At 34.2% G+C, this 15,569-nt stretch overlaps 1 protein-coding gene and 1 long non-coding RNA gene across 3 annotated transcripts; one reads left to right on the forward strand and one right to left on the reverse strand.

Moving 5' to 3' along the window:
* The first annotated feature begins 2,945 nt into the window (after positions 1-2,945).
* Positions 2,946-12,779, forward strand: LOC109120356 (uncharacterized). Of its 2 annotated transcripts, XR_011221374.1 has the most exons (4): positions 2,946-3,085; positions 7,934-8,002; positions 10,710-10,848; positions 12,075-12,779. It is a non-coding gene; the product is annotated as an uncharacterized lncRNA (long non-coding RNA). The 2 variants fall into 2 exon arrangements; XR_002027815.2 differs by lacking the exon at positions 7,934-8,002.
* On the reverse strand, positions 12,650-14,093 carry LOC112941509 (uncharacterized). Its single transcript, XM_069298091.1, has 6 exons — positions 13,691-14,093; positions 13,562-13,604; positions 13,376-13,485; positions 13,201-13,305; positions 12,911-13,116; positions 12,650-12,811 (listed from the first exon to the last, which is right to left on the reverse strand). Exons 1-6 carry the CDS (start codon positions 13,733-13,735, stop codon positions 12,721-12,723), a joined length of 600 nt encoding a protein of 199 aa, XP_069154192.1. The 5' UTR covers positions 13,736-14,093; the 3' UTR covers positions 12,650-12,720.
* Positions 14,094-15,569: the final 1,476 nt, after the last annotated feature.

The following is a 15,569-nucleotide window of genomic DNA, read 5'->3' on the forward strand; positions in this document are numbered from 1 at the left end:
GATGTCGTATAAAAAAATCTTATAAAGTTAATAGATCTGTGCATATCATCTGGTTCCTCGAATAAGTTTGTCAAATCAACATAATAAAGCATAGTACGACAAAAACTAGTGTCTCTATGTGTTTATTTATTTAACTAAATTAAAAATGAAACATAAAAATAAATTAGTATGCTTAAAAATAATAGCAATTTTTTCCCTCAACTTCTAATTCTAAGTCAAACTATGCCATTCTTTTAGGTGGATCCACAAGTAAAGGACCTATTTGGGAATATTGTTATGGTATAAGTATATTGCTAGTAGAAACCCGTACTAACTAAAGTAAAAGGTTCCCATCATTTTTTGAAGAGTTCGAGCAACATAGATATTCTCACAAAATTTTCGTTCCTATTTTATGGTCTTCATTTTGTTGCATTCCTCATTCAAAGAATTTCATCCAATTTCTTAAAAAACTTTTATCCCATTTCTAGAGGTTATTAGAAATGTTTTGTTAGGAAGACATTCATTTTAGTCAACAAAGTCACTAGTTACATGCTTTAATAGAATCCTAAAATCTTAAAGTTGTTTTTCTTTGTTTAGTATCTATGTTAGTTCATTATGAAGGGGGATCTATCCTTGTGGATTAGAAAAACCACGATTGTTTCCTAAACCCTCACTGCAAAAGAATGTGTTATCTATGGGGGTTAAATTTATATGTTATGTTGGTCAACAACCCCTATGATTAGTTGCCCGCCCCAAGAACATTCACCTTTCCCAGTTTGCGGAGATTTTCCTGGTCGTTGTAATATTTTGGCAACAATTTTATTGCGGGGTTAAAATCCCCCCAATACCAGATGTCATTAAACTTAAATCTTATATGATGCAGATTAAGGGTCATCGGCAGGCACTTTGTTGATACCATTTGCACTCTAGCTAGATTTGGTGAGCCTCTTACTTTACAGAGGGTTTCACACTTATTTTCAGCTTTTGTTATGTTTTCGTTGATTATTTCCCAACATCGATCTTACTATTAGAGAAATTCATGGATAGTTAGATGTCAAGGAGTCTTTATTATTCCCCTTCATGTTGAGTTGTTTTGAGATCTTGAGACAATTGATTGTATAACTTAATACGTATTTTCAAACGTTCATTCGAGTTAAGTTTTGGTTTAAAATTTAAAGTTTAATTACGCATTTGAAGTTCCTATTTTGATTGAGTAAGTTTTCCGTGAATTAGTCAGCCAGACCAAGGGTTCTCTTGGGACCAACGATGGTTCTCGAGTGTCGAGCACGTCCAGCGTGTAGGCTTGGGCATGACATAAAACTTTTTAACTGTACCAATCTCGGCTATGGAACCTTTTGATTGTGATTAATTCCATAAAGGGACTTGAAATGACATAACAATCCATAACTAAACTAAGAAGATATAAGAATAAGTATTATGTTGAAAAAATGAATTTTGAATGAGAAATATTTTACCTTTCAAAAAAAAACATCTAATGATACTGTATTGGACCAACCGTTCGTTACCTCAGCTGGCCAAATAGAATAAGTAGTACTCATCTTTCCAAAAGGTTTGAAACCATCATTCGCTAGGTCTAAACGAACATTTCGGGGATCAATAGAAAATTTAGAAAAGTAGTATCAAACTTCTTTCATGCCTCACCATCTCTAGGATGCCTCATGATTCCATCTCTATTTATATCCTTTGCATGCCATCTCATATGCTCTGTAATTTTAGAGCACATGAATAATCTTTGCAACCTTAGTTTTTGTGGAAAGTAACACAAATTTTTTGCAGGTACCTTCTTTGTTTCTTTTTTTTAGCAGGCTAGTTATTAATGCTCTTCGTGTTAAGGTTCCATCTGGAAAGGTTACAGTGCTTGCATGTTTCCTTATTACTTTCTCCGTTTAAAAAAGAATGACCCAAATTCCTTTTTAGCTTGTTTAGAAAAGAATGACCACTTTTCTTTTTTTGCAATACTTTAACTTCAACTTTTCACGTGACATGTTTAAGACCACAATATTTAAGGGTATTTTGGTTTATTTGACATAAGTTTAATTTAACAACTTTTCATTTAAGAAAATTCCGATATCCTTATCCCTTTCTTCTATTTCTATTCAAGCTTGACATCAACAATTTCCTTTTGGACAAGTTCCATGTCTAGGATTTATGAGTAAATTAGATATTTCCATGATCTCCCTAAAATGTGCATGTTTCTGAAAGACTACTATTTTGCTTAAAGTGAGTTTTGCATGATTTACATGTTCCTCATGTTGATATGTATCTAGTATAAGTTATCTATGTGCTTCATGAGTTGAAATGTTGGGCATGCTTATATGGTATTTTGTTAGAGTTGTATAATTTGCTTTATGATGAGAAGATGAGCATGATGTGAGTTGGAGAAGATAGTTCCTCCAATGAAATATGAAATGATAAATGTTGATGTTTTGATGCATAATGAGTTTGTAGATGTAGTTCCTGCATTTTTGTGTTGTATTGAGCTTATTGATGTGGAGTTGATGTTTTCTCCTAGTTTTGTGCATTGTTTGTAATGTTGCATGCATGATAGGCTGCTATTCTTGAGTCGTTTCCTTAATGTGTTCAAAGTGTCATTCAAGGACAAATATTTTTAAGGGGGAGAATGTAAGGACTCGCAAAATAATAGGTTGAACTAGAGCCTAACGTATGAACCTTATAAGTTTATGTATAAACTGGAGATACAAAAAGGTCCAAAATTTTGGCAAATCATAATTTTAAGGGACGGTTCAAGTCTAGTGAACCACTTCGAGGACTTTAAATGCTTTCTTAAACATGATATTTTAGCTAAGTCCAGATATGGAATGGCGTTATCGTAAAAATTATTTTAAACTCAAATTAGAAAGTGGATACATTTTATATTAATTCTAAACAACTATATAAGATATTTTATATTAAAACATTCCCAAAATAAATCACTTTCACAAACACCTACTTCAAATCAAAAAGTTCATCTTCCTCCAATATTTCTCTTTCTAAACTCAAGGAAGAAGAAGAAGGCATGGAAGCTTGGGTTTGAGGATTTCAAAAGAGCTTTTTCATCAATTTTCTTCAAGGTTTATTAATATAGGTATGGTGATCCTTCATCCTTGATCAATCTTTCTGTCAAGGATTCCAATCAAAAAGATTTTCAAAGTCTTTTTAATATCAAAACCCTATTTTCTAATCTAAGCATGAGTTCATTGATAAAACATTTTCAAAGCAATCAAATTGATGAATTAAGGTTTGATTGATGATTATGAGTTTATTTTACATTGAATTTATTCAAGAACCCATGATTTCCTTAAACTCCTAAATTGATTTGAAATTGGTTGATTATGGATGTGTAATGGATTGTAGATGTCTATATGAAGTTAGTTTATGGATTCATGTCATTAATTATGCATTATTATAGAGAATTATTGTTGTATTTTTGTATTAAGGTATGGGAACCTTCATTCATGAAATTTCTTTCTCCATGAAGCTCTCCTACTCTAATTTTTGAAATTGGGTATTCTTCAAAAGCAAGGGTTTTAAATCTAGCCATGGGTTCTTCCTAAAATGAATTTCTATGAGTTAATTTATTTATATTATGTATGATTTGATGTATAATGGTGATTTTTATGATAGATTCCCTATGAACCTATGTGCTTCCATATGACCCAATTTTTATTAAATTGTGATGGGGTTTTTGGTACAATATGAATGCTTAGAATTGTATCTATGTTAATATATTCAATTAGTATTGTTTAGTTCATGATAAAAGTAGTATACTAAGTGTGATTTCACGATATGACATATCACCCTTGAAGGGTAAATTGTAAGTGTTGAATCTTGAAGTATGGCCTTACTATGTTTAAGATTATTATATATATGAATTCTTTGATCCACTTATGGTGGAGGTACTTGTGGTGTAGTGCATGTTGAACTGTATATAGTGTTGTTTTGTGGCAAGAATGATTATATGAGTACACACATGCAATGAATGAATGAACTAATTGAATTACGATTAGGTCAATAATGAATGTGGATGTGTTGAGTTGCATGGTCTATAAATCCTTGAATGCAATACATGAAAATTATGCATGATTATGATAATATGTACATGCTTATGAACACTTTGAAAGGGAAGTGTCTATGAGGGTAATGTTGTTCTTTTATCATAGTATGGACAATTACACACACCCTATGCATAAATATGATTATGTTGTATCTATGGTGTAAATTGAAAGTATAGTTCTCATATTCACTTTAACACATTATGAAATATGAAATGACATTTCTATGATCATCCTATTGTGTTGGTTGAAAAGTAATTCTCATGAAAACACTATGAATGTATGTAATAAGATTCCTCACATGTATATTAGAATTCTAAAAGTAAAAGATAGTTTTCCTTATTGAATCAATGAGCTATGTTATTTGTAGTGTTGAATGAAGGATAAAGTTCTCCTTCACATACGTAAATGCAATTCACACTAGCTATGCATAAGTTTAGGAATAATGCTTAACACCGAGCGAATATGGTAAATAGTATAGAGACTCTCCCTCTAGTTTAGGTTGGGTCTTCTACAGATGCTCTCATGAGATGGAAACTCTCCCTCTAGTTAGGCGGAGTTTCTGGAAACAATCTCCCTATCACATAATGTGCCTGCATAGGTATTAGCTATTGTATCCACCCTAAAGTGAAATTTCACATCCAGAAAGTACCCCTTAGATGTAACCGATATCGTCGTCCTCGGAGAGAACTAAGACTAGAGTAATTACAAGGCATCATCCTCGGACACTACTTCATGAGGTTTACTTAGACCTCTCGCTTACACATAATATATTCATATCGAGTATAAATAGACCCTACGTATAAGAAGATTACATAGTCTTCTACTTTTATGTCACATATAGACAACATACATAATAAAGTCTTAAAAAGGTATGTCTCATATTAAACATCTAAACGAAGTCAAATTAACATGGGAATAATCCCTTACACAATGTAGAAATGTCACATAGCGCATACAACAACATCTTGAAACAACGTGAATGAAATGATGGTCTTTAGACTATAAGAAAGAACCATAGCTAGAGTAATAACAAGGCATCATCTTCGGACTTAAGGACATACCCACACTTGGAGAAATGATCAAAGCCTTCTTCTAAAGTGGCCACGAACCTTCAACAATTCGAAATTGAAATGTTGGGGGGAAAGGGAGAAATGGGGTTAGTACAACACATGTACTAAGTGTGAAATCATATACACATACAATATAGAAATCATTCTAAAAAGGGACATTTAGTTAGATATGAGTATAGCCTTTCACCCTCAGACAGATGGTCAGTCTGAGCAAATGATTCAAGTGTTGGAAGATATGCTTCGAACGTGTGTGATCGATTTCGGTACCAGATGGGATCGGCATTTACCCCCCTTTGCAGAGTTTGCCTACAATAGCAGTTATCACTCTAGTATCTAGATGGCCCCATTTTGAGGCGTTGTATGGCAGAAGGTGTAGATCTCTGATTGGTTGGGGCTTGATTCGGTAGAGATGGACTCTTCGAAGATAGACTTGCTTAGAGATGCTATGGAGCAAGTCCATATGATTTAGTATAGACTATTGACAGCTCAGAGCCGACAGAAGAGTTATGTAGACCGGAGAGTTAGAGTCTTAGCGTTTATGGAGGGTAATCATGTCTGGCTCCGAGTATCACCCATGAAGGGTGTGATGAGGTTTGGAAAGAAGGGCAATCTTAGCCCTAGATTCATTAGACCTTTTGAGATTTTGAGCGAGTGGGAGAGGTAGCTTATTAGTTGGCATTGCCACCTAGTTAGTCTGTAGTTCATTCTGTTTTCCATGTCTCTATGCTTCAAAAGTATATTCCAAATGAATCTCATGTGATTTCACTTGATTCAATGGAGTTGGGTCCTGACTTGACATATGAGGAGGATACTATAGCTATGTTAGATAGGCAACCACAAAAGCTTAGGACCAAGGAGATTGCTTCAGTGAAGGTGCAGCGGAAGCACCGTTCAGTAGGAGAGGCAACTTAGGAGACAGAGTCTAACATGCGTGCCAAATACCCTCAGCTTTTTGAAGCTTCAGGTACCTTCTTTTACTTTATGTTCGAGGAAGAACATGATTTTTAGTGGTGGATAGTGTAATAAACTGCGAGGTTATTTTTGGAAAATTTGAATTATTCGTATAACTTGAGTTAATTTATTTATGGTTAATTGTAGATAAAGGAACTAATAGATAGTTAGTGCGCTAAAGTGATCATTTATTTAAGATCCTATACTATTAGGGTCATGTATAAAAAAATAAGTTAGTGATTTTAGTCAGTTTAATAAACGATCAATTTAGAAAAGAAGGAGAGGCAGAAACCTTACCTGAGCGGCGCACACGAGAGGAAAAGGAATAGTGATCTGCAGGTAATAATCGTTCGTACTTTGTTATAATTGTTTTTCTTAATTGTTTATGGCTACAGTCAATAGTATATGAATTTATGAAATTGAGTTTGGCGGTGCAATTTATGTGTTCTTCTGTCGGTCATTCATGGTGGGAAATTGAGGGCATGTGAAGCCAAATTGTTGATTGACATTAAAAGGCAATTATATTTATATAAAAGGAAAAAATTAATTAGGTGTAATAAATATTGTAATGAAAATTGAGGCATATTGTTGTAAGCATGTTAATGTGACGGTGGGAATTCTGGGAATTTTAGCAAGTCTTGAAATACTTTTGGAAGAAGTAATGATAACCAATGATTGGATCATTATGACTCAATCATTGGTTAGAGGAAAGGAGTTGAAAAGAAAGAAAATAGAACACAATTCTGCAACGTGAATATGAATTTATTCGAGTGTAATTTTTAGAGTCTTAGTTATTATATTATGATTACAAGTTTTGATATATTGGTATGTATATGATTTAAATATTGGGTGAATGACATTTTGTGAGTACCATTTAAATTATGATATTGGAAAAAAAATTGGGACGAAATCCTAGACTTGAAACTTGAAAAATATAATAGTTGAAATGATAGTTGCATCAAGAATTAAGAACTTGATTATACATTTTGGTGAATTTTTAGGTCAAGATTAAACACATAATAACATGAGTGTTGTTAGTTCCAAAACCTTATTGTGAATATCTATGCTTGAATGAATCCCATCGATTCGGAAGCTCAAAGGAAAGGGAAGACCATGTCCCGGAGTAATTATTCGGTTGTCTAAGACAAGTGGATTTCTAAACTCTTGTAAAGCATATGAAATTCGTGTATTTCGTTGTGTGGTGTTGAGAATGATTTGGATACTTGTTGCTTATTTGTTGGTGTTGTATTCCATGTTGCAAATTGTGCTTTGTTATCAAAATAGTTATCTCCTCATTTTTCATTTGAGCATGTCACTTGCATTGTATCTGAGACATGGTTGTGATAAGAGTTAAGTGCTAATGTACCATTTCGAGGATCGTATCGCGCGCCGCGATGGATATTATATTTTGAGGGACATATCGCGCACCGCTACAATTACTATTATCGAGGGTCGTGTCGTGCGCCGTGATAGATGCATGCATGGATCCCAAACTGAGAGACCGCGGTTGTGTATCGTTAGGAAAGACATGCATCACTATACTTGACATTGCATCTCATGGAATTACACATTTTTATTATTGATGAACTTGAACACGTGTTTTGCTGATCTTGTGAGTGTTTCTCTGTGAAAGTTGTGACTGTTGAATATTAGTTGCTATTGAGAATATGAAAACTGATAGAGTGTGGTTATTGAGTTGTGTGTTTGGTAAATTGTGAACTGTTAGGCTGTAGTGTGGAGGTTCAGAGAGGGTGTAAGAAGTACCCGTATTTTCCTCACTTCACTTGTGTTTAGAGGTTTGCTTGTTGGGTACCGTGTGCTTTGGTACTCACCCCTTGCTTCAACAAATTTTTATAGGTTACGAGCCCGGATCTTCGTGATACCTTCCATTCTCTTCGTTTTCGAGGCATCTTGTGAAATCGTGAGGTAGCTGCTTCTCATCTCAGCGAACTTTCCTACTTCAGTTTGTGACTTTGTTTTTACTTGAAAGAAAACTTCATTTTAGACTCGTATTTTTATTTCAATTCTAATATTTACATTAGAGGCTTGTATACCTGACAACCTTGTTTTAGGGATTGAATTAAGTTGACTTGTTTTCGTTATAGAAAATACTACCGGACTTCCGTTTATTTCAGCACTTTGTTAGATGTTGAGTTCTAGACTAATTTTTTTGGTGGGATAAGATGAGTGTCATCACACTCATTTTTGGATCGTGACAACTTGTTTTTAAAAGATAACTAAGATTCAAGTACCCACTTCACAGCTTGCCACGTGCCATATTCCCAGTAGGCCACATCATATCTGTCCTTTAGCCTACATGTTGGTGCCTAAAAACCACTATCATAATTAAAAGAACCAAACTTTTCAAGTCTTTAATAGGAAAAAATGCCAACCTAAGCCTTACCAAACTAATTTAGACATTCACTATTTTATACTCTGTAGTGTAATATCAAATATATATATAATATAACCTCTTTGTGACAGAATATGTTCTTAACTCTTTATACTTCCTAACTGGCTCCTACCAAATTCTTCTAAAAAAAAATGGACTGGACCAGAGGCCACATTACAGGCCATGGCTCTACAGCAGCCGTTTGTCAGTCGCCCTGTCACGCTTCACCGGTGAGATATTTTTTGTCAAGTCCACAGAGATTTCTCGATCTGATTTCTTGCAAAAAGAGCAAAAAGTTCTATCAAAATTGAGCTCTGCTTAAGTAGTTGACTACAAGGGGTACAATGTAACTAGAGGGAACAACAAGGTAATGTTCAATCTTATGATGGAGTACATGCCCGATGTAAAACTCATCGATACAGGGAGGCCGATTGAATGAGGAATTGATCTGACACTACATGAAACAAATTGTTCAAGGAATAGACTACCAACATTCGAAAGGGATAGTACATTGCGACATCAAAGGTCACAACATTTTGTTATGTAACACTGATGTCAAAATTGGGGATTTCAGATGTTCTAAACGTGTTGATGGTGTGACAATTGGTTGCACACTATGTTCATGTCACCAGAAGTAGTTCGTTAGGGAAGAACATGGTTTTTTGCTGATATATGGGATTAGGATGCACAATTATTCAAATGGCCACAGGTGGTTCACCGTGGACTAACTTATTAAGTTTACATACAACAATCTGTATCACTCGAGTGTTCAGATGACTTTATTGATGAATGTTAAGGAAGGATGTGTAGGTATTAAATTGGTTGGTTTGAGATTGGAGATGTGAAACCCTTAGGAGGTAATGCTATTTGATAAAAAGGCATGTGAGATAAGTACCCTAGTAATTCGACATTTCAGATATTACTCTACCTTTATTTTAGCCAAGTCTTTCCTGGTTGATCACTCGTGGACGAGTGATGGGTAAATTGATATCTATAGTAACGACCCGATTCCGTCATTATGGAAAAGTCAATAAAGAAAGAATTGGGCCCAGAAACTCTTTCATAGTAAATTGAAATTACCCAATCTAGTCCAGACTTGGAAGAAATCAGAGTCACTAAGATGTAGGAAAAATCTAGTAATGAATAAGAGATCTAATTGTGAATTTTATTATACGAGTGGATAGATAAGACGATCACAAACCCGCACCACTTTAAGGAATCAAATTTGGACGAGCAGAACTCCTGAAAATGATATTTTTGTGAAGGGGTACATTCTGCCTCCGTCGGGGCCGCTAGAGCGGCGCCACTGCAGCGAGATGGGTCCGCTAGTGCGGGACATACGCGTTTTAAAGTCTCTTATAAACCCTAACACAACCCTATTTGATATTTTTTGACTTTTAGGACTAAATAGGTGACCCAAACGAGTTCTTCACAATTTTGACCATTTTTTAGGCTAAAGGTAAGGTTTTAACTCTCCGAATCCATTTTTTGATACGGAGAACATATTTCCTTGGGTTATTATCGATGGAAAATAGTTTTGATCTAAGAATTATGGTGGAAAAAACCCTAATTTGAGTATTATGATCTTGCGTTTCGTCTAGGGTTATTGGGTTTGTTATAATCCGAATAATTAGAACTTTGATGTTTGATCCTTGCGTATATCAATTTGTTGTAGACCTAGAACAAGCGGAAAGAATCCGAAAAGAAAAGATTCAAGTGTCTTATAGGACTCAAGCTTGGATTCGAGGTAGGTGATGGTCGTGATTCTATGATTGTGTGATATATACTTGTTCTCTGTTCATTGTGATACTTGTATATGTATGCATGTTGTAAAATTGATCGTAGATGTTGAAATTTAAATCATGACTTAAATGAGTGATCTTTATGTGTTGTTGGGATCGCTTGCCATGTTCCGGCATAAAAAATGGATCAGATTGCCAGGTTTCGACATGCTAACTGGGATCGGTTGCCACATTCTGACATAAAAGATGGATCGAAATGCCACGTTCCGACATGCTAACAATTTGACTTTAGATTTCATAAGGAGACCAACTATGTGATGAACCATGTGAATTGTGATGTTGATTCTTATGATAGTATTGAACATGTTGATATTTATGCATGTGTTATAATGATGTATTGACTTGTTTATGTTACACTAGTGGGATAGCAACGTGATCCTACCAGTTCACGGTGGTTGTGTACTGATTCTACCCTTGCTCTTTTTTTTGTTGAGTACAGGGCATCTTCACTCGACTGTTGATAAATCTCGCTTAGGAGATCAGTGATCTTTCGAATTCAAGGGTGACTAGTTCTTCCGGGCTGCCTTGAGTTCTCTTTTGTTTAAGTCTACTATTTTTTGACTCAGACTATTGTTAAGGTACTGTTTAGTTTTGGGGATTGTACCCCTTGTTCTTAGACTTATCGTAATTTTTAAAATTACTCAGGTTGTAGGCGTATTTTTCGCATTGTCTTACTTTACTTAATATACTTCCGTAGCTGAAATACCTTAGTTTTAGATTATTTTCTTTAGTTTAAGGGAAAATGCACAAGTACCCCTCCGAAATTTCAGAGACACACCTTAACTATACTAAGGTCCTATTACCCTCCTAAACTTATTTTTTTAAAAATATTTTGCTCCTTTTGTCTTATGTGGCACACTCCGTGGCTCCATGCAATTGAGACACGTGAGAGATATTTAGATTCCATGTAAGCTAAAAGGGTGCACAAAATTACCAAAAAAATAAGTTAGGGAGTTTGGGGGGAGGGGGGGGAGTAATAGGACCTTAGTTTAGTTAAGGTGTGTCTCTAGAATTCCGATCATAGTCTAAAAGGGTACTTGTGCATTTTTCGTTAGTTTGATGATAGTAGTGGTTATCCTACCGAAGTGTTAGTGTGTGTTAGAGCAAATGCATTTGAGAGGAAGAAGAGAATGATAGAACATTAAAATTGAAATGATCGACTTAACTTTTCATTAGTCACAAGGTGCTATTTATACACTCTACATCATTAATAAACTACCTAACTACTTTTTAAACTAATAAATCAATCAACAAACTAACTCAACTAATCACATGCAATGCACATTTCAACATCTATGAGTTTGCTTATACCTTGAGATAAGTAATTATATATATATAAAAAAAAATCTATTTTAACCATGACCAATTTATTAATTATTACATGACCAATTTATCTAATCATTATACATGCTAAAGTGAATTAGATTGTATTTTGATTGAGTTAATATTTATTCTATTTATAATTCCTAGATTGCAATAGATTGTAATCTGAAAATTGTTTGATGTTTTAGTGGAGATTTTAAAAATGCTACTGAAATAGATGGTGATTTTTACTTTCTTGATGAAGGAGTCATGTTCTCATGAAAACTCATACAGGTCTTCAATACATTTTTCTGCTAATAGTTACATTGTAGGCTTACGTAGGACCTGGTCCCTGTAATAGCGGTGGACCCGTACAACTCTTCAATTGGTAAAGAGCATGTGGAAATATATTGTGATTGCAATAAAAATATAGGTGATTGTGATTTTACTTTCTTGATCGTGGAGGTTTACATGTAAAATATACCGTCTTCTTTATTTTCAGGTCTTTAGGTTTGTTCTTCTGTTCATAGTGAAAGAACCTGGTGAGGAGCCATGTTCTCATTACTGTAGTGAAAACTCATACAGGTTTTCAATACACTCCCTTCTTTCACTTTCAATTGGTAAATGACACTTTAGATTGGTTAATGAAACGGTAAATAGTAATTGAACCAGACAGACAGCAAACCTTTACTCCATTACAAAATGCGTTATAGGTTCAAATACTCACATATTGAGGTGGAAACTCCTGAATACGAGTCCCCCATCAAACGGCAACACAGGTGAGAACATACATGCTCGGAAATGATGTTAGAAAGTCATTTGCTGTGATTGCTTGGTTATAGCAGAAAGTAACTTCTTAAAGCAAAAATAGTTAAATGAGACTGTTCATTCAGCAAGTAAGTCTAGTCGTTATACGTTCAAATACTCAAAACCTTTACATACTAACTCTGTATATAGGGATTTGATTCTGTTTGTTGAATTCCTTCCCAACACTAACTGCTATAGTCAATCTTCATTGAGGTGGTCAATGATTAAGATTCCGCACTAACTGATTCAGCATTTTTGGAATCTCTGGATCTTTCTGCAAATTAATAATATCATAAAGGATATTTTGGTTCTGAACATTAGCTAGAAGGATGTTGTATCTGTCAGAAGAAAGAAAACGATGGACTTACATGAATAATATTGTGAAAAGTGTTACCAATTAGCTGTAACATGTTTCCCACTGTTTCGTATACCCTGTATTATGAGGGGAGTTCAAATCAAACAATAATGAATTAGAGACAGAATTCGACATTACGAATAACCATAAACGCAGCAGGGACAAAAAAAAATTACCCGTCTTCCCGTGCTACTCGCGAAATACATAGGTAGCATTGAATAACATATTTGAGGTGCTGTGGACAAGGGATTTCAAAAGTAAATGTTTCTTCTACCAGTTGACGCAAGACTTGTATCAGTGACTGAAAATCATCGGGATAAGCACAACAATATTTTAGCCCATCCTCTTGCATCAGGATTTTCATAAGTATGAGTGTCGCAGCCTGCACAGACGTAACACTCTTTTCATTTATAAGATATAATCTGTTCATATTTTCGAAAAAGAGGAAACTGTAAGAAGGTCTAACCTTCTGTATCTGTGTATCACCATGACGGATGCAGTGCAGGCACAAAGAAAATAAATTTGTGTCTAGCAATACATGAAGAATTTCTTGCCCATGTAACTCATCAAACTGCACAAGAAAATGAACTCAGAACATGATTTGTACTATAACATATATGGAATTCACTTGAAAGACTCACCTTTGCTAGGGCAGCAAGAAATTCCAAGATTCTAAGTCTCAAAAATTGCAGAGACCAAATCACTTTTGTAGACATTCCAAGATATGGTAAAAGATAATGTGGTATACGTGCTGCATAATAAAAAAGATCCTGTTCAGTATCACAATCCACAAAGAAAATTCGAATAAAATTGTAACAAGACTCTACCGTTAACGAGGCCCCTTCTTCCATCTGGGTAAGAAGCTATACACTGCACTCATAAAAGAGCATTCTGTTAGAATTTTTTTTACTCTGTACGTAAAAGTAGAAAAAACAGAGGATATGATCAATATTCACCTGCCATACAGTAAGAGCATTACAAACTTGAAGAGATTCTGCCATGTTTAATGTTGAAACTTCAAACTTGGCGTATGCTGCTACTACTTCCTAAATTTCAACTTATAAATCATAATAATTCAGCGATTCGATTGATGGAAACAAAATCTTTAATACCTGTAAAAGTGTGGTGGTTGTAAGTGAGGAGTTCCACAAATGAAATCCAAGATTGATACGCATTGCTTCACTTGACTGCTGTTTAATGAGATTGTTGAGTTGTTTAAGAACCTCATCACGATTATTACCCCCATGAAGATGCTTTATCAACTGCGCCGCCCACAGAGGATGCTTAAAAATTGGTAAGGGCGGAGGAGGAAGAAGATTGTTACTCATTTCCAGAAAACAGTTGAACAAAATCTTTATTTTCTTGTTTCTGTGTGTGTATGAATTAATGAAGGAAGCAGAAAGCATATATATATATATATATATAAACACGCGGGAAGGTTTGCGATTAATGCATAATCGCCAAATTTGTAGAAAGTATACTAATTTCTACGGTATTCATAAATATTTACTCAACTATTCATTTCAAAGATTTTTTTTCTTTTTCTTTCTTAGTTATTATGTTAAATAAATAGAGCTAATATGTTAAAAAGTGACTCAACTTTGGAAATTTATTCAACTTTATTGTGTATTAATAAAATCACTCAACTAAATTTTACATCAAGAAGTCTAATATGACGAGTAAAATATTTGTTTTATGTCATATAAATATAAATTCCACAAATAAACAAAAAAAATTATCAACGAGTTTTAATGGACAAAAAATATTATAGATTTTAATTCATATGGTAAAAAATTAATGGAAAATTGTTTTATATTAGGGAAAATGTATTAGTACCCTTTTAGAGTATGATCGAAATCTCAAACACACAACTTAAACTCTAAATCTCCCACGCGTCTCAATTGAGTAGAATCACAGAGTGTGCCATTTAAGACAAAAGGGGTACAAAATTACAAATAAAAAAAGCTCAGAGGTATAATATGACCTTATTTTGTTCAAGTGTGCCTCTGAAATTTCGATCATAGTGTAGGGATACTTATGCCTTATTCCTTCATATTAAAAAAAACATTTTTTCTATTTTCTGTTTTTTAACCCAAATAAAAAAAATCTGATAATTTCACACATCGAATACAATGGATGATATAGCTACCAGTAAAAGTATGGTTACTGTAAGTTGGGAATTCCACGAGTGAAATCCAAGATCCATGCGCATTGCTTCAGTTGATTGCTGAATACTACTCTCACGAAGATTTCGGCCCGTATCCTTACATGTTTTTTTTTTAATAAACAAAACTAAAATTATCTTTTACCTTTTTGTTTAAGTAAAATGGTGTATGCAAGTTATTTGTGTAACAATAGAGATATATATGAGACAGTTTTAGACGAGGGCTATATTAACTCTAGTTATCAAAGTTGAGATATAATATATATCAGACCCTTTCCCCTTTTTTAATTATGATTGTTCATCTGAAGGATGTTGTAGCCTATTTATTTGTCAAAATATGGGGAGAATTTTATTTTATTTTTGATTGTTTTGACTGTTCATCTTTTATGATGCATATATAGTTATTGCGATACTATTCTTTGTTTTGATGATTTGATAAATCTGTTGATAAAGAATGAGATACGCAAAATCGATTTGTTGTATGATTGAAATGCTCATTCAAGGGTGAGTATTCACTCAGGGGAGATGGATATCTTATTTCATAGGAGAACTGAGGAGGGACTACCTGTTGAATAAATGATTCAAACAAAAGAAGAGAAAAGTTACTGCAGTGTCGTTTAGTGTTTTACGCACTTTGACTTAGTCTAGGATAGTTGTTATTTAGTCCTTAA

This window comes from Solanum lycopersicum, chromosome 5, assembly GCF_036512215.1.
Source record: "Solanum lycopersicum chromosome 5, SLM_r2.1".
In the NCBI taxonomy this organism is placed as follows: Eukaryota; Viridiplantae; Streptophyta; class Magnoliopsida; order Solanales; family Solanaceae; genus Solanum; species Solanum lycopersicum.

Coding starts and splice junctions, on each gene's coding strand:
- LOC112941509 (XM_069298091.1), bottom strand. CDS start 13,735: ATGGCAGAATCTCTTCAAGTTTGTAATGCTCTTACTGTATGGCAG. Junction 13,486..13,561: donor AAGAAGGGGCCTCGTTAACG/GTAGAGTCTTGT, acceptor TTTATTATGCAG/CACGTATACCACATTATCTT. Junction 12,812..12,910: donor CGAGTAGCACGGGAAGACGG/GTAATTTTTTTT, acceptor CTCATAATACAG/GGTATACGAAACAGTGGGAA.